The 21,601-nt window shown below is 45.3% G+C and overlaps 1 protein-coding gene across 1 annotated transcript; it reads left to right on the top strand.

Annotated features, from left to right (window-relative positions):
* Positions 1-2,547: 2,547 nt before the first annotated feature.
* LOC114592167 (uncharacterized) lies at positions 2,548-21,020 on the top strand. The gene is made up of 9 exons (XM_077921484.1): positions 2,548-2,597; positions 5,718-6,271; positions 8,240-8,357; positions 9,681-9,763; positions 10,366-10,492; positions 11,956-12,051; positions 12,548-12,706; positions 12,795-12,923; positions 16,187-21,020. The coding sequence occupies exons 2-9, from the start codon at positions 5,894-5,896 to the stop codon at positions 17,353-17,355; spliced, it is 2,259 nt and encodes a 752-aa protein (XP_077777610.1). The 5' UTR covers positions 2,548-2,597; positions 5,718-5,893; the 3' UTR covers positions 17,356-21,020.
* Positions 21,021-21,601: the final 581 nt, after the last annotated feature.

The raw sequence follows: 21,601 nt of genomic DNA, 5'->3' as shown, positions 1-21,601 counted from the left end.
TAACCTGCAGGATCCAAAACCAAAATTCCAAAGAGATTGGAGTAAATTCATGGACTATATAAATAATAACTGTAGAAATCTGAAGACACTAGCAGGACTGAAATAAATCTTACGACATGGGCTTGACAAAATAAGAAGAAACTGCGGGAAGTAGACTGAAAACGAAAACCTGATGGAGGAAGGGAGGGAAGTCATGGCTTGGCAGAGTGATGGATAAGGAAGTGTGTGGACGACACTTGAAATTTATTGTCTTTGTTTGTATTTTGTTTGTTTAAAATGGAAAATCAATAAAAAAGGATTGGAGGGGGGAGAGAATAATAAACTCTCGTATTTTTTGCTCTATAAGACTCACTTTTTCCCTCCTAAAAAGTAAGGGGAAATGTGTGTGCGTCTTATGGAGCGAATGCAGGCTGCACAGCTATCCCAGAAGCCAGAACAGCAAGAGGGATTGCTGCTTTCACTGCGCAGCGATCCCTCTTGCTGTTCTGGCTTCTGAGATTCAGAATATTTTTTTTCTTGTTTTCCTCCTCCAAAAACTAGGTGCGTCTTGTGGCCTGGTGCGTCTTATAGAGCGAAAAATACGGTATTCTGTCCTTTGATACCTGAGGTGCATAGCTTCATATAGTGTTCCAGTGGTTTTCAAAGGCAGGAGAGGATGGCACGGGTGGCAGCAAGATGCAAGGCCTATCAATATTCTACATTGTACTTCCAATCTACTCAATTGCATTTTCTTTCCATTTCTATTACTTTCTTTCACACACTATTAAACCAACTTTCTACTTCTTTTTCTGTTACACATTCTGTTACGCACAGGGTGGGGGTGAGGGTGAGGGGCGGTGGTGGGACTGAGTGTGGGTATGTATGAATATTTTTAAAGATTGTCTGAAATGAATGTTTGTTTGTTTGTTTGGTTGGCCTCTGTTATTTTCTCTTACCAATAGGGAACCTATGTAAGGACTCTTGGATACCCCATAAGGGGAAAAGGGCAGATTTTGTTTACATCAGTTTGTATATCCGTAATATGTATGCATAAATGTATTAATGGGGGGGGCGGATCTACATTGGGAAGGAGCAGTGCTTTTACGTACAGTGGTGCCTCGCAAGACGAAAAGAATCCGTTTCGCGATTCTCTTCGTCTAGCGGTTTTTTCGTCTTGCGAAGCAACCCCATTAGCGGCTAAGCGGATTAGCGCTATTAGCGGTTTAGCGGCTATTAAAGGCTTAGCGGCTAAGCTGCTGAAAGGCTATTAGTGGCTTAGCGGCTTAGAAAAAGGGGGGGAAGTGGGGGGGAAATGGCAAGACTCGCAAGACATTTTTGTCTTGCGAAGCAAGCCCATAGGGAAAATCGTCTTGCAAAGTGCCTCCAAAATGGAAAACCCTTTCGTCTAGCGGGTTTTCCATCTTGCGAGGCATTCGTCTTGCGGGGCACCACTGTAGCTGCTTTGTTTTATACTGCCTGGATATCCTCTGGTGATATTATAAGGTAGCTGTGTTTTATGTTCTGAATCAAGCACAGCTAGGAGTTGTTTTGTTTCCCAGTGTATTTCTTATCAGTAAAATATTTGGTGTAATGCAAGGAAATGTTTATTTTGAATGTGAAGCTCGGGGGGGGGGTCGTGTACAAACAACAGGTCCCCACGATTCCCCCCCCCCAATTTTTTTTATTGATTTTCACAAAATTATAAACCAACAAACCAATAAACTAACATAAATCATAACCTTAATAAAACTATTCTTATTAACATTGTTAAGTGACTTCCTCATATCCCCCTAGTTGAATTTCAATGTATATCATTTTAACGGTTTTCCAAATTCTTCTATAATTAACTTAATCACTTAACATGTTTCTTTCTTATTCATTCAGCGTTAAGCATATTAATCCATCATTTTACATATTTAAATCCTAAGCCTATCTGGCTATTGCAAGCTTTTTCCAATTAATTTAACTTAACGTATTTAACTAAATAGCCATTAAATTCCATCCATTCTTCCTGGTACTCCTCCTTCTGGTCACGGTCAGGTCGGGCTTTGAAAGCTCTTTATGGCTCTTTGGCTTTTAAAGCACCTTCGAAACACATCCTTCCCTCTGAAAGAATTCTGGGCCCTGTAGTTTTAACCGGGGCGGAGCCACAATTCCCAGCAAACTACAGCTCCCAGAATTCTTTGAGAGGAAAACAGCAATTTGGTATCTGCTTTAAAGGGACAGTGTGCATGCACTGTCTTTTCCGTATGGTGTGTTTGCAGGAAAACAGAGCTGTCCTTTAGAGTACCCAGATGTGTGTGTTTGTGTTTGTGTGTGTGTGCGTGTGCATCAGACTAGCCCTCAAAGTGTTGTGATGTGTTTGCTTGTCTGTGTGTGTTTTGCCTTTGCAATACATCTGAAATGCTTCTCTAAGGGTTAAGCTGAACGAGTCTCTATTCCTAGGATACCTTTGAGGAAGGAGGGTTGTAAACTGCTTTAAGTCACTTCCTGCTTTTCATCTCTCTCTCTCTCTCTCTCTCTCTCTCTCTCTCTCTCTCTCTCTCTCCCAAAAAAACCCTCCCCCAGCCACTGTGGGTAAGATCCAGGCTGTGATGTCCATGGCTGGAGGGGATCTGGTGAGTTTCTTGCAAAAGTGTGCATGGGTAGATTAAAGAGAGCGGGGCCGGGGAGATTTGCAGCACGAGAGTTGTCATGAAACTCAGGGGGGTGTCCAATAATTTGCCACATTTGCTCCCTTTCTCCTCCCCCCCTTCTTCATCCTCCTCCCCAGTTGGGGCAGGTGGAAGCAAGCTTGGCCTTTTAATTTGGAGGGTGGGGTGGGATTTTGGGGAGCCCCCCCCAAAAAAAAATAGAAAAAAGGGGGGAAGGCAGTTTTCAATTGTGAGAGTGTGGAAAGGGGAGGGGCAAGGAAAACACACCCCGGTTTGACCCCCAAGGCAAGGAGGGCGGCCGTTGAGGTCACTTTCCCCATCCATCAGAGGTCACTTTCCCCATCCATCTGAGGTCACTTTCCCCATCCATCTGAGGTCACTTTCCCTATCCATCTGGCCGCCGCACCTGAAAACCAAATAAATGGGAGATTGCAGAGCTGTGGAAAGGTTCAGAAAAAGTTGTCCAAAATGATCAAGGGGGTTGGAGCATATGATGAAAAGGTTGCAGCGTTTTGGGGGGGGGGGCATTGTTTATAGAGAAAAGGGAAAGTAAGAGGGGGCATGTAAGATTATGCAGGGTGTGTCACAAGACGTGGGTCACAAAAAGTTTTCCCTCCCTCCCTTCTAATTCTAGAATTTTAGGATGCTAATGAAACCGGATGTTGGTAGACGAGCAAAAGGAAGGACTAGTTTTGCACACTCGTTTTGAGCCTCATGGAAGCAGCCCCCCCCCCCCAGGTGCTTTGCCAGTGGAATATAAATGTTTAATAATTATCTGTACCGGTGGGACTCTCAAATCCTTACATGGGCAAAACAACTCCCAAGAGGTTGGGAGCAGCAGGTCGCGGTGGGGCGGGGACCCCAAAGTTTGCATGATGAGAAAAATATACAGTGGTACCTCGGGTTACAGACGCTTCAGGTTACAGACTCTGCTAACCCAGAAATAGTACCTTGTGTTAAGAACTTTGCTTCAGGATGAGAACAGAAACCGTGCTCTAGCGGTGTGGCGGCAGCAGGAGGCCCCATTAGCTAAAGTGGTACCTCAGGTTAAGAACAGTTTCAGGTTAAGAATGGACCTCCGGAACGAATTAAGTACTTAACCTGAGGTACCACTGTACTTAGGGGGATGAAATTAAGGGAACGCCCCAATTCATTCAAGGGTTACTTAGGCATCTTGGTGGTTGTGAGAAGGAAGGGAAAACTGGGAGGGAGGAACGGAATGGAATATTCTGAGAAAGGGCATGGACCCGCTTGCATTCCACACTGCAGTGATTTTGAACGGGTCCTGATAATAGCAACAAGAACAAATTGCCAAACTCTTCTCTGCTAACTGTCCAGTAAATTTATTTGCGACCTGCGGTAGCCTGCCTTTTTAAAATGAATTATTTATTTGTTCAATTTTAATAATACAACAATGTGCAGGAGCCTGCCTAGCACCAGTTTTCAGAACCAGGGAGGCATAGTAAGTTGACCACAACATAAAAAGCAAAACTTAATCATTTTTCCCTAGGATTAATATGTTATTTGTTTTCATTAATATAACATTAATAAATTTTATTTTAAAAAACATACTTAAAACAATTCTCATACTGAAGCAGGTTGGGGAGAATCTCTGCTTAATCGGCTTGTTGGAAGAAGACGGTCTTCAGTAGGAAACGAGACGATGCCTGTCTAATATTTGAGAGGAGGGAAATCCACAGTATAATTATAATTATTAAAATTTTATTATTTATACCCCGCCCATCTGGCTGGTTTTCCCCAGCCACTCTGTGAGGCTCCCAACAGAATATTAAAAACACAATAAAACATCAGACATTAAAAACTTCCCTAAACAGGGCTGCCTTCAGATGTCTTCTAAGTCAGATAGTTGCTTATTTCCTTGACATATGATGGGAGGGAGTTCCATAGGGTGGGAGCCACTGCCGAGAAGGCCGTCTGCCTGGTTCCCTGTAACCTCACCTCTTGCAGGGAGGGAACTGCCAGAAGGCCCCTGGTGGTGGACTTCGATGTCCGGGCTGAACAGTGGGGGTGGAGACGCTCCTTCAGGTATACTAAAGGTCCAATATCACAATATTGTGCAGGATGGACCTCCTGATAGGACGGTATTTGCAGGATTCCCCCTCCTGCAGAGTGCAATGCAAAGTTAGGTATGTAAGGAGTGAGACGATCTTCTAGGTATAGGGTTTTATATGCCAAAAGCAGCACATTGAATTTAGCTCAGCAGCTGACTAGAAGCCAGTATTGCCAATGAGTTGCAGCCTAGTCCTGTGTGTGTTTCCTCAGAAGTAGGCATGCATGTGGCTATAGCTTTAGGCAAAACAGAAGTCCTTACCTCACCTTTAAAAAATAATTATCCCAAGTGAATAGGTCTCCTCCCTGCCAGTGTTTTGCCGGAGGGATTCAAGCACATTGTAGAAAATTAGGTTATGTGCAGTTAAGGTGTTCTCTCTGTTGCAATAAAATGCACTTAAAGAAAGAAATCGACTTTTTGCAGTTAGGAAAGTGACAGGAAAATGCACTGAACAGTATTTTGCTGCAGGGATTCTACTGCATGCTGGAAATTTAGGTTTTAGAGTGGCTGGGGCTGCCTAGCTGGATGGGCGGGGTATAAATAGTAAAATTATTATTATTATTCCTTCAAAATGCTCTGTTCCAGCAAACCTGCTTTTTCAAAAACACCCACATTTTGCAGTTAGGAAAGTGACAGTGAAACGCATGGGAAAGGGTGGGAATAATAATAATAATAATAATAATAATAATAATAATAATAATAATAATAATTTATTATTTATTATTTATACCCCGCCCATCTGGCTGGGCTTCCCCAGCCACTCTGGGCAGCTTCCAAAAATAATAATATTAAAATACTGTAATACATCAAACATTAAAAGCTTCCCTAAACAGGGCTGCCTTCAGATGTCTTCTAAAAGTCTGGTAGTTGTTGTTCTCTTTGACATCTGGTGGGAGGGCATTCCACAGGGAGGGCGCCACTACCAAATGAATGACTGATGGGAAGATGCTTAAACACCCTTTTTGTTTTTCTCTGTTATTCTCATCCTTGGCTTTTCTCTCCCTTTCCTGTAGCGATGAGACTCAATGGCTTTATGGAACCCTTCAGTTTTGTCTTTCTGATGTGTTGTGACTGCCTCATTTGGCAGTGTGGCAGAACAGCAGCCTGCGGACTTTTGCGGGCCCACGACTAGCATCCGACCTCCTCCTGCTCCCCTCCAAATTCGGCCTTTTCCCCAAGAAACGACAGAATGAGAGCAGAACAAGGAGACCCGTTGGCTGTTGGTCTGCAGTTGGAGGCCGCGCTGGAGAACCAAGTGAAGACAGAAGACTCGCAAGACGTGGTCGGCCCCAAAGCGGTGGCCGTGGACCCGTCTGCCGCCCAGGCTGGGAGCAGTAGAGGATGCTGGGAAAGAAACGGAGCAGCGGTTGTCCTGAGCGAGGAGGATGCAATCCCCTTAGACGCGCCTCTGCACAGGATGGTGAATTCGACTTGGCCCACGAAGGAACAACCCCTAGCTGAGGAAATGCAGAGCTTCGTGGCGAGGTTGAGTGACGGAGAGGCTTGTATCCCAACCGCTGGCCTGGCCAAAGATTTCCTCATTAAGAAGCAAGAAGAAGATGATCAGGTGAGCGAGTTGCATCCTGGTATTTTTCCAAGTGATTATCTGGTGCCGCAGGTGGGTGACAAGTAGTGCATTCTTTCTTTAAAAAAATGTTTAGGGGTACTCTCATTTTGACTCAAGAAAACCACCATTTTATACCATATTTTTCGCACCATAGGAAGCACTTTTTCCCTACTAAAAAGCAAGGGAAAATGTGTGTGCATCCTATGGAGTGAATGCAGGGGGGAGGCAGGCAGGAAAAGCCCCCAAGAGCCGCACACAAGCTCCGTGCGCTCTTGCGGGCTTTTCCACAGGAGGGAGAAGGGACTGACTGAGGGAATCCCCCCACCTCCCAGGAAAGCCAGGAAAGCCCTGCGCAGCGTCTCCTGGCAAGGAGAGGCTGCACGGGGCTAAAGGGGAAGCCAAAACAGCGAGCGGGATCCATCCTGCTCGCTGCCTTGGCTTGTGCCATAGCTGCGCGCAACCCCTCCGGCAGGGAGAGGTTGTGCGCAGCCTGTACGCTGCTCTTTGGGACTGGGGGGGGAAAGGTTTTTTTTCTTGATCTCCCCCCCTAAAAACTGGGGGCGCCCTATGGTCCGGTGCGCCCTATGGTGCGAAAAATACGGTAGTTCAAATCGGGGAAAATAAATACAGTCAACGGACAAAAGGCCACCATCTGGGGTAGCAATGGAACTGGCGATTCACCGTGCTAGAGAAGAAACTTAATTTTTTTAAAAAAAAATTAGTTTCTTCTCCCGTTAGATTCACAAAATGTTTAGGGGGTATGTGTACCCCTACGTCCTCCCAGAAAAAAAGCACTGGTAACAAGTAGATAAATAGGTACCGCTCCGGCGGGAAGGTAAATGACATTCCCATGCGCTGCTCTGATTCGCCAGAAGCGGCTTAGTCATGCTGGCCACATGACCCGGAAGCTGTACGCCGGCTCCCTCGGCCAATAAAGCAAGATGAGTGCCACAACCCCAGAGTCAGCCACGACTGAACCTAATGGTCAGGGGTCCCTTCATCTTTACCTTTAACAGGTATACTGGTCATCTAATTGGGCGATTCTCAAATGTTTCACTGTGGCAGGAGTCTCCACTGTTAAGCAAAACAGTGTAAAACAGCGGTCAAATATTTTAAAATGATTTTTTGAAAGTGCTTATTACTGCTAATGGTAATGCTTGGGACGCAGGTGGCGCTGTGGGTTAAAGCCTCAGCACCTAGGACTTGCCGATCAAAAGGTCGGCGGTTCGAATCCCCGCGGCGGGGTGCGCTCCCGTCGCTCGGTCCCAGCGCCTGCCAACCTAGCAGTTCGAAAGCACCCTCGGGTGCAAGTAGATAAATAGGGACCGCTTACTAGCGGGAAGGTAAACGGTGTTCCGTGTGCTGCGCTGGCTCGCCAGATGCAGCTTGTCACGCTGGCCACGTGACCTGGAAGTGTCTGCGGACAGTGCTGGCTCCCGGCCTATAGAGTGAGATGAGCGCACAACCCTAGAGTCTGGCAAGACTGGCCCGTACGGGCAGGGGTACCTTTACCTTTACCTTTTTATTACTGCTAATGGTAGCAAATGAGGTAAGCCTGGGTTTTTTTCTTTAAAAAAACTTTTATTTTTAGATCAATTTTGTTCTGAATTCAACAATATTACAAACCACTGGTTTAGGGTGAACAATGAATGAAAGTGGTGGGAAGGAAGCGAATTGATTACTGGGAAGCCAGCAGGAAAGAGCCAGCCCAGGGCAGCAATGTTTGAAAGCAGAAAACCTAAGGCTTTGAGAAAGTTTGTTGCCAGTTTCCTGATCTCGCAATCCTTTGCGTTACTTTGGGTGGTGCCACAGAGAAGGCCCTGCATGCCCAATATCTGGCAGTTGTTTCAGGAGCAGGGCCCCCGTTGGAAGACTGGAGTGGACCGGTCAGGCTTATGTGTGAAGAGCTGGCCCCTTTTATTTTCCTGACTTAGAGGGGGGGGTCCCCTCTCTTTGTTCTGTGTACAGGTGGCATTCATGGACGTGGCTGCTGACTCGTCCCAGGCAGGAGCTCCACCAGACATTTTGCAGAGGCCCCTGTTCACAGTGATGGCGCAGGAAAATGATGGCGACACAGATTTTCCTGGTAAGAATTTCTGGTGCTTGAATGTCCCTGGATCACCTATATATTTTGGAAGGTTGGATCAACTTTCCCAAAATGTATTATTTCTATCGCTTGAGGCTCCTGCTCTTAAATAAGATGTTAATTTAGCCATCATACCAAAGTAACATCATTTATAGCTCCTTATGTTGCTCTTTTATGGAATTCAATATACGATTCAGCAGCAACAATATAAGGGTTTTGTTACATTTATCTTTACCTTACCCTGTAATTCAAGAGTCTAGTCACTATTTAAAAAAACCTTAAACCTGTGGCAGTGAATCAAAAAACTGCGGTTAACATTTGTACTGCGGACCATAATGTTTTTCCAGTTCTGACTTGATGGGTGAGTGCTAACAATTGTCCTTGCAACCCAAACTTTTTAGTTATCCTTACTTCTGGAAGCCTTCCAGTTCAAGCACGATGGACTGGAAAGCGATGCCTTCCTTTGTTCTTTTAATGGAAAATCCTTAACGAAACATTGAGCATTAGCACAGTGGAGAAAGACCTTGTGTTAATCCAGAAGAGAAGCGTAGTTTTGTCATTGGGATCATCCCAACCATTTTGTTCTGGTAAAATGAGCAATTCATTGCTCGCTTTGAGTCCCACACCTCATTCCAGGTAAAAGATATAGTTTAGTGATTGAATTAGAATAAATGGAGTATGTTCGTAGTGTGCGTAAGAATACGTTTTTATGTTGTGAACCGTCCCATGATCTTCGGATGAAGGGTGGTGCGCAAATTATTATTATTTGATTACATTTTATTAAGTTACAGTGTTTTTAACACACACAGTCAAAACAAAATTTCATCCTTTCTCTTACTTTTATCAACTTCTCACCCCATTTTCCATGTTCTTGCCCTCCCCTTTTGCACTTTATCGTCTATTAAATCATAACTACAGTATAATAATCTAATTGCTTCTGTAGCTCATAGCTCAAATCCTGCTCACAAGTTCATCATACTATAATATTTCTTTATAATAGTCTGAAAAGGCATCCGTTCTTCCTTAAAACAGCATTAGATTCTCTTAATTTTGCCAGTTCTGTATAGTCTATTATCCTACAAATTGAATAAATAATTCTAACAATTTTCGTGCACTCAGAACAGGTTTGCAGCTTATCAAAGTATGTTTTGTGTTTTCTTTCTTTCTTTCTTTGTTTCTTTCTTTCTTTCTTTCTTCTTTACATCTCTCAACACATTTTAGAGTTATTTCTTATCTAGCACACCAATTATGAAGGAGTCGAGTGCCCTGTTTTAAATGTGTTGAGAGGGTAACTGTCTTGTCATCGTGTTGTCTGCTTTGCAGGTGGAGAGCTGTTTGCTGAAATAAGTCATGGCTCATCTTCATTTTGTGCTGGGATAGAAACAGATACTATGGATTCCGATCAGGTGAGGCAAAGACCCTCAAAGGGACTTCCTTTTGTTGCACACACACACACCCTGGAGGTCCACATTTGGCCCTTGAGTCTTAGGTTCCCCCAGTGATTTTTTCTGGGGGTACACAGGGGTACGCATACCCTAAACTTTCTCTGAATCTAACAGGAGAAAATACTAAAAAAAAATAATTTTTTAGTTTCTTCTCTAGCACAGTGAATTGTCAGTTCCGCTGCTATGCCTGATAGCGGCTTCATTTCCTTTCCCGGTGTTTCCTGAGTCTCAGACAGAAGCGGGCGTTTAATGTGTGAAGCAGTGTGGAATGTGGATGTGTGGTGTTTTACTGATGAAAGTTTGGCCTCGTTGAGTGGCAATATTTCAATATGAGTAATGCATGTTCTTTGTACTTTTTGTCCATTTACTGTCTTTATTTCCCCCCGATTCGAACTATAAAATGGTGATTTTCTTGAGTCAAAATGAGACTACCCCTCAACATTTTTTAATAGAAAAAATTGCACTGGGTTCCCCAATCCTGGGATACAGGGAAGTGGAAAGTTTTCCACCTTGTGTGGGACTCTTTGTGAGAATGACTTCCCACCATCCCCACTTCCTTCCAGGGGCCTGTGACCTTTGAGGAAGTGGCTGTGCATTTCACGGAGGGGGAGTGGGGCCTGCTGGACCCAGACCAGAGAGCCCTCTACAGGGACGTCATGGTGGAGAACTATGGGAACGTCGCCTCTCTGGGTAAGGATCCCTTCGCTCTTTGGTGGAGGGACACTGAGGAAAGACCTGCAGCCCTTGTGGCAGAAAATCGGGCCTTGCATGTAGAAGGTCCCAGGTTCAGTCCTGGGCTGCGAATGTTCCCTGCCTGAAGCCCTTAAAGGCTGCTGCCAGTCAGTGTAGGCGGTGTTGAAATAGGTGGACCAGTGGTCTGGCCTAGGACAAAGCATCTTCTTATAATTCTATCAGGTCTCTGGGTGAAGTCATCTCAAATATGTCAGCTGGATAGCTCAGTTGGTTAGAGCTGAGAGCCAGTGTGGTGTAGTGGTTAAGAGCGATAGACTCGTAATCTGGGGAACCGGGTTCGCGTCTCTGCTCCTCCAATGCAGCTGCTGGGTGACCTTGGGCTAGTCACACTTCTTGAAGTCTCTCAGCCCCACTCACCTCACAGAGGGTTTGTTGTGGGGAGGAAGGGAAAGGAGAATGTTAGCCACTTTGAGACTCCTGAAGGGGAGTGATAAAGCGGGATATCAAATCCAAGCTCTTCTTCTTCTTCTTCGATCCCCGTATGGGACAGCTGCATATTCCTGCATTGTAAGGGGGTTGAATTAGATGATCCTCAGGGTCCCTTCCAACTCTGATTCTATTTTGAACCATTCTATATTGAGACATAGGGACGCAGATGGCGCTGTGGGTTAAATCACAGAGCCTAGGGTTTGCTGATCAGAAGGTTGGCGGTTCAAATCCCCGTGACGGGGTGAGCTCCTGTTGCTCGGTCCCTGCTCCTGCCAACCTAGCAGTTCGAAAGCACAAAGTGCAAGTAGATAAATAGGTACTGCTCTGGTGGGAAGGTAAACGGCGTTTCCATGCGTTGCTCTGGTATGCCAGAAGCGGCTTAGTCATGCTGGCCACATGACCCGGAAGCTGTACGCCGGCTCCCTCGGCCAATAAAGCGAGATGAGCACCGCAACCCCAGAGTCGGCCACGACTTGGACCTAATGGTCAGGGGTCCCTTTACCTTTATGTTGAGACATAAGGAAGGGCCACAGCTCACTGGTAGAGGCAGGCAGGACATCCCAGCTTCAATCCCCAATATCTTGAGAGGCGTCCAAGCCTACAGAGGACAGATGAACAGACCACTTTCTAAAATAAGTAGCAGATAATTGCTAACAGCCATTGACCGATCTCTCTAACCCTCAAGGTGAGGAACTTCCTGGCCTGCAGAACCTGCAAGACCCTCATCTCCCATCTTCCCTGATTGCTGCCCATGCTGGCTGCAGTGTGGATGGGAACTGGAGTCCAAGAAAATCTGAAAGCCTGCAGCAGATTCACCCTCAATCCCTCAGTTAGAAGATCTTTCCTTCCCAAATATTGTGCTGGAGCGGCTGTGGCCAGGACAGTTTCAGAGTGGCTGGTTTGAAGTTCCTCAAGAAAGCCAGAAATAATAGTTTTGGTGTGTGTGATGGGCTTTTTTCATTCTTCTCCAGAAGGACCTCCGGTTCCTAAACCTGATCTCATCTCCTGGTTGGAAGAAAAGGAAGAGATATTTGACCAGAGCTCTGAAGAAGGAGAACAACCAACAGGTAGATTCTTAATTGCAGCATTTGGGACCTTTTAGGGGGGCAGGCGGGGCTTGTCAACCTGGGAAGGTAGCCCATCTAGGAGAAGGAAACTCTGACCCTCCCTGGTTTTTGCTGCCAAGGATTGTGACTTAGCATGTCTTCCAAACCCAGGGCTCGTGATTAAGCTCCTTCCCTTGGTCATAGTTCATGGTTCCTGAGGAACAAGGTTATGTCCTTAGGTAGGAGGAGAGCCTTACCACGAGGCCCAGTTTGGAGGCCACGCTGAGCCCAAACCATGGCTGAGCTCTGGACAGCAAAACGCATCTAGGAGGAGCAAAGCAAAAAGCAGCTGTGAGGTCCTTTTCAGGAGCTTCTCCAAGCCGAGTTTTGGCCTGGCCTGTTGTGTGAGCCAGGCCACCGTCTGATTCGTGAGGCATCTCCCCAGGGTTTTGGGGGGGAAATCTCGTGGTTTAAGGTGCCATTTTCTCCTTACGATCTTCTTGGTCTCCTATTTCAGTGGCCGATCTCTGGGGGAGCGAACCCAGCGGGGGACCGGCTGAAGTGGCTCCGAAAGGGAGCGAGATGGAAGAGCCGAAGGAAAACGTTGGAAATGGAAGAGAAGCCGAGGCGCCCGAGGGAAATCAGCCGAGAGAGACATGGCAGAAGGAATCAGCTGGTAGATTTACTTATTTGAAGATTCATATCCTGGTTTTCTGTCCAATTCAGACAGAAAGTGATCTTTTCTCCCCTCCCCCTCGCTACAGATAGCGCGACTGGGACCTCCCTCAGCATAGAGGACTCTCAAGAGGAAGACCTTTTGTCAGAAGAGCCACTCGAGGCACAGCCTGGAGGATCCCAAGAGGGCATTTCTTTGGTGGCTGAAGCTGCAGAGAGTGAGTGTCCGCTACGAGCCAGGATGGGGCCCCTCTGCCTTCCCACCAGATGCTGTTTGACTGTGGCCACATCTGTACCAGACAACCGAAGCAGTCTTATCCCATTTTAAACAAGCCATGTTTCTTTTCTCTTTCTGAAATAATTTTTATTTGCTTTCAAAAAATAGAAACTTATAACAAAATCAGTTAAAAGTCCATATAAAGAGATTGCCCCAAATCTCAAGATTTCCCTCCCCATCCCCTCCATGGGTCCTAATGTCAATATTTACAACTGCATATCAATCCGTTATCCACATTTTTTTATCTGTCCAATTGGCCATAGTCTTTGTTACCTTACAAGTGAGGTTAAAATCCTGCTAATGTTTTCATCTTCTTATAATGGTTTCCTAAATAAATTATGGGTACGCGGGTGGCGCTGTGGGTAAAAGCCTCAGCGCCTAGGACTTGCCAATTCGAATCCCCGCGGCGGGGTACACTCCCGCTGCTCGGTCCCAGCGCCTGCCAACCTAGCAGTTCAAAAGCACCCCCGGGTGCAAGTAGATAAATAGGGACCGCTTACCAGCAGGAAGGTAAACGGCGTTCCGTGTGCTGCGCTGGCTCGCCAGATGCAGCTTGTCACGCTGGCCACGTGACCCGGAAGTGTCTTCGGACAGCGCTGGCCCCCGGCCTCTTGAGTGAGATGGGCGCACAACCCCAGAGTCTGTCAAGACTGGCCCGTACGGGCAGGGGTACCTTTACCTTTACCTTTATCAATCCGTTATCCACTTTTTTTATCCGTCCAAATTGCCCATAGTCTTTGTTACCTTACAAGTGAGGTTAAAATCCTGCTAATGTTTTCATCTTCTTACAATGGTCTCCTGAATAAATTATAATTCCCCCCCATTCTTTTTCTAAAGTTCTTGTCCTCTTGGTTCCTAAAGCTTTCCAGTTAATTTTGCCATTTCAGCGTAGTCCATCAACTTGGTTTGCCATTCTTCTCTGGCTGGGATTGTTTCTTCTTTCCCTCTCAGAAGCCATGTTCGTTAAGGGTGCTGAGAGTTATTAAGAAGCACAGCCCTTCTCTTCACAGAGATACAATCCCTGAGTTTGATAGGAAGAGGGATTGACTATATTTTTTTTTAATAGTAATATTTATTAAAATTTCAAACAAAATTACAAAAATACAATAAATAAATAAATCAGTATTTTCATATCTTATCTTTCGTTCACTTGTTTCCCGGACCTCCTCACACCTCCCTTTTTTGCATCCCAAATCAGTTAATTAATTCAGCAAATCCTTTCCCTCTTTGTTCTTATCTTGATCCTTTTTCTTAGTATATTTTTACTTCAAATTCCCATCTATTAACAATCCATTTTTATTAACCCTTAATAACGTTGCTTCTAAAACCACTTAACTTCATTCCAACATCATTCTAACATTCATTAATTTTGCAATATTTCTGTGAATAGTCTTTAAATTTCTTCCAATCTTCTTCCACCGACTCTTCTCCCTGGTCTCGGATTCTGCCAGTCATCTCTGCCAGTTCCATATAGTCCATCACCTTCATCTGCCATTCTTCCAGTGTGGGATTGACTATTAAGCCACGCTGGGAGTGGCGGTTCTGAGAGTTCTTAATAAACTACAGTTTATTAATAAACTACACTTCCCAAGATTCTTTGGGGGAGGCCATGATGGTTTCTACAAAAACTCTCACCCACCGCCTCCGGCCTTCATCCAGGCAAGCAGGTGGTAACATCAGGGTTCAAGGAGGGTGGCAAAGTAGGGTTGGTCAGGGGTGTCGCCTGTGAGGTAACTGGGGGGGGGGCTTGGGAGGGGCATTTAGCACCAAGGCATGAGGCACCCACTGTTGGGTTTGGGTAGCAAAGACATGGAGCTGCCCCCATCTGACCCCAGATGCGTTTTGGTGGTTAGAATGGCAGGCTGGGACCTGTGACTCCAGAGTCCAAATCCACACTCGGCCAGGAAGCTCACTGGGGTGACTTTGGGCCAGTCACTTTCTCTTGGCCTAATTTACCTCACAGAGTTGTTGTGGGATAAAGTAGAGTTGGGGGGGAGCCAGGTATAGCACTTGGAACACCTTGGAGGAAAGGAAAGGATATAAATTTAATAACAATACAGTGGTCCCTCAGGTTAAGTACTTAATTCGTTCTGGAGGTCCGTTCTTAACCTGAAACTGTTCTTAACCTGAAGCACCACTTTAGCTAATGGGGCCTCCCGCTGCCGCCGTGCGATTTCTGTTCTGATCCTGAAGCAAAGTTCTTAACCCGAGGTACTATTTGTGGGTTAGCGGAGTCTGTAACCTGAACCTGAAGCGTATGTAACCTGAGGTACCACTGTAGTCAGTTGAGGAACACAGGAAGCTGTCTTATACCAAGCCAGATCCTTGGCCCACCCAGCTCAGTATTGTCTTCCCTGACTGGCAGCAGCTCTCCCGGGTTTCAAACCTGGATGGCCATCTGTCATGGATGTTTAAGCTGAGATTTGCAGGGGGTTGGACTGGATGACCCTTGGGGTCCCAACTCTACAGTTCTATGATTCTGTAAGCAGGGAGTCTCTCCCAGCCCTGCACAGAGATGTCGGGATTTGAGCTTGGGATTTTCTGCATGCATAGTGGGTCGTCTATCACCAATCTGTGGTCTTTTCCCTTTTTTATTATAATTTTTCTTAAATTTCTGTTTTACATTTTAGAATATTCACTTAAACAACCTTAAAACATCAGTGACTTCCGTTCCTCTCTTTCCATGGTTCATATTGCACAACATAAATCCCTGCATATTTTATATAAACTAAACCATTCAGTGTTCCATTACTGCATCCATCAAAACTTGTTTACACTGTTGAATTTATCTTAATGCTGCCCACATTTTCAGATATACACAATTTTCCTCCATATATTCAATAAACATTTTCCAATCATCTTTAAATGTATGTTCTTCTTCTCTTCTTCTATATGTTAGGTCCACAAGCTGCGCATGTTCCATCAGTTTCAGTTGGCATTCTTCTTTAGTTGGGACTTTGCTTGTTTTCTATTTTGGGGCTAACAGAACACGAGCCGCAGTGGTGGCATAAATAAATAACCTTCCCAGGTGTCAAAAAGGTTGCGGTCTCTTCCCTTAAAGATGCCAAAGGGATCTACAGGCAAAAGAACCATTTTTCAGCTCTTTATTCTTCGCAGAAATAGACTTGGTGCGATTTCACAGAGTTTGAATCTTTTATATTTCCTTCACTTTTGTATTGATCTCTCTCTCTCCCTCTCTACTAGGTGATGGCTGGGAGAGCGAGAGTGAATGGGAACCATACGGAGTGTTGTCAGACGATACAGAGGATGAAGATAATGTTGGGGATCAAGGAGGACTAGAGCAAAACGGGGACGACCAAACAGAAGAAGACTGGCGGGATAAACCCAATTGCCAGGGCAGCGACTTCAACGGGTTGCCAGCTCCGGCGAAAGTTTACAAAGGCAAAAGAAAAAACCAGTGCAAGGTTTGCGGGAAGAGCTTCACGCGCAAGGCGAGCCTTAAGGTGCACCAGAGAATCCACACGGGGGAGAAGCCCTACAAGTGCACAGTCTGCAGCAAAGGCTTTTGCGACAAAACCAGCTTTCTTCGACATCAGAGAATCCACACGGGCGAGAAGCCGTACAAATGCCCCGAGTGCGGGAAGAGCTTTAACCGGACCACAAATCTCATTACGCATCAAAAGACTCACGTGGAGACCCGGGAGAAGACGTTCCACTGCTCGAGCTGTAGCAAGAGTTTTTACAACAAGTACAGCCTCAAGACTCACTGGCGCAGCCACACGGGGGAAAAGCCCTACAAGTGCTCCAGCTGCAGCAAGAGCTTCTGCGACAAGTCGAACCTGGAGGCCCACTGGCGGGTGCACACGGGCGAGAGGCCCTTCGAGTGCACGGAATGCGGGAAGAGCTTCAGCGACCGCAGGACCCTCCTCCGACATCAGAGAATCCACACTGGGGAGAAGCCCTACAAGTGCACGGAATGCGGGAAGAGCTTCAACGACCTGGCCACGCTGCTCCGCCACCAGAAGATCCACACGGGCGAGAAGCCCTATCGGTGCACCGAGTGCGGGAAGAGCTTCAACCAGAGCTCTCACCTCATCCGCCACCAGAACACGCACGACGCCCAGCGCCACAAAGGCCGGTCGCGCAAGGCCAAGGCTGCGGTCGGAGCCAATATCTTTCTGGACATCACTCAGAGCTTCACTCCAGAGAGCATCGGCTTCACGCAAGAGAACTATTACGGATACGCTCACCCTGCGGAAACTTTTCACTGGCCCATTACGTCTTACGCACCCTCGGCGGAGGCCGGAGAAGGAGGGGTGCCCAACCTGTGGACAATCGAGGAGACTTCCGTCGGAGATCAAGCCATCCTAGTCATGAAAGAGTTAACCGAGGACAGGACCTTGACGCTGTGAAGGATGCTCAGAGCAGGGAAGGAGCTTCATCCAGGCCTACGGCCATCGAGTAAGATTGTCCGGTCAAGCAAGAAAGCCAATGCTTTAGACATTCTTGAAAAGAAGCATGTTTGAAAGCAGAGATGTGTCGATCCAAGATCAGACTGGCAGAAGCTCCGTTTGGATCTCTAGGCACAGGATCTTCAGAAAGGGAGATCCAGCTCTGCTGGGAAGCTTCCTTGCATTTCACAGCTATGCCCACTTCCTGCTTGACTTAGAGGAGAGATCTATCCTTACTGAACAGGGATTCTCAAAGATTGCATTTTTGGGTGTATGCCTTCGAAAAAAGGGAAAAGAGGCAGAGTGTTAAAAATAATGCTGTTTTGGTTCCGACCCAGTTGTTGTTCTCTTCAGCTTCCAAAACCGATTGTGATTGTGTACTCTCTCAGACTAGATGGAAGCAAAACGACTGAATGAGATTCAGCAACTGGCTGTGGCAGAATGAATGACAATCAGGGTGGTCTGTAAAAAAACCACCCCCCTTTTGTCCTCCCCCATATTTCGAAAGATGGTCATTATTTAACTTGGGGGGAGGGAAGGGAATTTGGACACCCATCCTGCTTGTTCTGACCCACACCAAATTTTAAAGAGGGTGCTTTAAAAGGGGTTTGTTGCCTCTTGGTATCAGTTCGGTTAAAAATTTTAGACTCTCACATTTTGTAAACCCGATCGTATAGATTTGCTCTAGCAGAGATCTAAAAGTGGAAGGGAGGGGTATCATCAGAAAGGTTTGTCGTTTTCCACACTTCTAACATAGTTAAAAAGGGATTATTTTCCAAAATGATATTTCCGGAAACATGTGGGTTGGATTTTGCACCGCGTTGGGGGAGTCGCACAATGTTTGGCAGCAGGGCAGTTCAGCGTATTTGGGTTTGTTTGACGGCTGAAGAAAGTCAGTTATAGAATCACAAAACTAGATAGTACATCACCTGAACTGGGAATCTCCAAGCCTGCAATGGGAAGCATGCGAAAGAGCACTCTGCTTAACAGTTATCAGCTGATTTGTGAGACTGAGACATAGGTTAACAGGTTCTGCTGAAATCTGGCAAAAATAAAATAAATTACTGAGAACAGGTTCCTATGAATTCAGTTTGGGATGCAGACACCCCCTGCAAATGGTGCTACTGGTGCTACAACTCCCATAATCCCTGAGCGCTGGCCATGCTTGCTGGAGCTGATGGGAGTCTAAGAAGAAGCGATATAGCTGCATCATGAATATCGGAGGGAGCTTACCTCATTCCCAAATGTACTGGCATGTGTGGGCTTTAGTTTTTTGTATTAGCAACCTCTGCCACGAGAGTTCAGCATGCTGCAGCGCTTCTATTTTCCTTGGTCTCTTGAAAAAAGCATACAAATGTTTTTATATAGGCTGCAATCCTATGCAAAATCGCAAGGGAGTAAAACCCCCTTGAAATCAGAAGGCCTTACTTCCAAGTAAACACGTTTTAAGACTGCACCGAGATCAGCCTTGTGTTTTAACAGCTCGCTTGGTCGCCACAGGCGAGCAGGAATGCCATGCAGGCGAGTGAGTGGGCTCAGGCCAGTTCTCCTGTACCAGCCTTGCTGGACTCCATTCTAGCCTTAAAGGAAGGAAATTCCTCTTCATAAGGAGGCAAATGGTAGAAGATGGACAGATCCTCCTTCCCCACATCAACCAGTATGCTTAATAGAAAGCAGGGTTGTTGTTGTGGTTGTGGTTGTTGTTGTTGTTTGTTTCCCAGCCTGCTCAGTGGCTGGTAGTGAAGAGGACTTGTGGGCAAATGACTTTTATGAGCTTACATACAAAGGCTGGCTTAGATCCTTGGCTTGGTCAGAGGACCAACCCCCCCAAATCCATAATTTGGGGAGCAAAGAAGCAAAACATTTTTTTGCTCCACACAAGTCCCAAATAAATGTTAATAAGGAAGGAGTTTGCTTTTTTTGCATAAGCCTTCCAAAAATGACAAAACTTGTTTCCATTTAGTTGACCCTAAAATAATTAGGTTCAAAGTTGGTGCTTGGCTCTTGATCAGTAAGCAATTGTGGTTGGTTGGTATGGTTTTAAAAGCAAATATTATGGGCTATTTTGAGACTAAATCAAAGGTATGGGATGATGAATGCAGCAACCTTTCACTCCCAACTGGTATGCTAACACTTTTGAGTACTTTTAAGCCTGCAATGCTGAAATGGCTTCTCGGACTGCAGCGGGACTTCGCTTCTGCATTAAAATGCAAAACAGTTGTGCTGTCATTTGTAATGTAGACTAGAGAGCAACAATATTAGTGGGGAACTGGGCTTAGTGGGTGCACGGGATGTTTTGTGAACAGTACGGAGGGTCGGGTGAGCACGCTGGACCGTCTCTGTGGGGTATATTACCTTCCACGAATGTGTTATGCTAAGCTTTTTAAATATTGAGAGGTTAAATTTTATAAATTGCCAATAAAAGCATCCTGTAATTCAAAGAAAATTGCTATAGTGCATGGCGTTTCTCAGAGTTTCATAGCAGTAGCTCATCTACGGGGATGGTTAAGGTACAGGGGGATATCGTATGAAAATCATTTCATTTCTTAAATCATCCTGGACATGTCAAACCTTGCCCTTCTTAAATGCTGACATTTACCAGTTAATGATGGAGAAAGAGGGTATGATTCTTTCCAGGCACTCCGTATTTTTGAGATCTGTCCCTGACTGTCAGGGATCTGCAACCAGTCCATGGGAAATGATACTCTTGTAGAATTAATTCTAGCTGACTGTAGTTGGTCTTGGAAACTTACAGTAAGGTACTGTATTAGAAAGAATTTTATCATTATACTTGTTTTGGAAACATACAACCAAGTAAATGCTAAATGTCACTCCTCACTTGCAAAAAACAGAAACAAGAAAAATACTTGGTCATTTACCGAATCATCATCTTATTCTTCTTTTTTTAACCGAATCATCCTGTGCTTTGGATTTACTGATAAATGTCAGAATTTTCTTCGATTGCCATTGCATCCCTCCCCTGGGCTCCAGCGGCCTTAACATTGTCACGAAGCATCCGCGTCAAGGATTCCAAGTTGTATTGTATCATAGACATTCTGTACATTTTAAAACATTTTAACCTAGATTTTGCTTATTGTTATCCATGCTTAGTCCACATTATTGTTACCTGTCTTATGTCGAAATCCTCTCATTTTAATCTCGTTCGTTTACTGTGTTTGCAAGCTTTTGCTGTGAAATACCGCAATCTGGAGTACCTTGCAATATGACTTATCGCCATGTTAATATGCAAGTGAAGATAAATAAAGGCAGGTGAGGGGAAATAGGGAAAGCTCACCACGATCCCCGAGATGTGGGAATCCATTTTGAAAAGTCGCCAACTCTTCAAAAGAAACTGAATTTACAAGTGTGCAATGCCTTGGGTTCTCTTTGACCATTGTGTGTAAATTCAGGATAGAGAGCAAAACAAACGGCTTCTCCTCCAAATTAAGTCCTCCCCCTATTTTGTTACACTGTGTAGGGAGTTGTCTATGTGTGGAGGTTTGTTTCTGAGGTTTTTTTTAAATAACTGGATGTTGTAGGTGTCTGCCTTTATTATGCATGGTTGCTTTAAGAGTTTTTTAGTGTATTGGCAAAATGTTCTGCAAATAAAGAGTAATGAATGACAATTTCTTTGCACATATTAAATTTTGCATGTCCAATACCACCAGAACTGGGTCCTGTGTAAAAAACCTGAAGTGCAGAATTTTTTTAGAAAAATGCTGCCAACTCACCAATAAAATAAAATCAAGAAAAATGGTAAGGGTTGTATCCAGAGTTAGCCGTACACAGAGAAGACTCATAAAAGTTAATGGACCTGGCTCGCTAGTAGTACATGTGAAAATAATTTAGGGGTCTTAGTCGACCACAAGATTAATATCACAGTGTGATGCAGCAGCAAAAAGAGCTAATGCTATTCTAGGCTGCATCAACAGAAGTCTAGTGTCCAGATCAAGGGAAGTAATAGTACAGCTCTGTGCTGCCTTGGTCAGAGCACAACTGGAATACTGTGTCCAATTCTGGGCACCACAATTTAAGGAGGATATTAACAAGCTTGAACGTATACAGAGGAGGCCAACCAAGATGATCAAGGGTCTGGAAACCGAGCCGGATGAGGAACAGTTGAAGGATCTGGGTATGACCAGCCTAGAAAAGAGGCGGCTGAGAGGATATACAATAGCCACCTTCAAATATCTCAAGGGCTTTTTCA

This window comes from Podarcis muralis, chromosome 2, assembly GCF_964188315.1.
Source record: "Podarcis muralis chromosome 2, rPodMur119.hap1.1, whole genome shotgun sequence".
In the NCBI taxonomy this organism is placed as follows: Eukaryota; Metazoa; Chordata; class Lepidosauria; order Squamata; family Lacertidae; genus Podarcis; species Podarcis muralis.
The sequence above is the reverse complement of the archived record's forward strand: the minus strand, read 5'-3'. Positions and strand labels throughout refer to the sequence as shown.

Excerpts from the sequence above, each read along its gene's own strand:
- LOC114592167 (XM_077921484.1), top strand. The coding sequence starts at position 5,894 with ATGAGAGCAGAACAAGGAGACCCGTTGGCTGTTGGTCTGCAGTTGGAG. Across the intron at positions 6,272-8,239 it reads AGCAAGAAGAAGATGATCAG|GTGGCATTCATGGACGTGGC; the intron begins GTGAGCGAGTTG and ends TTCTGTGTACAG. Across the intron at positions 8,358-9,680 it reads TGGCGACACAGATTTTCCTG|GTGGAGAGCTGTTTGCTGAA; the intron begins GTAAGAATTTCT and ends TCTGCTTTGCAG.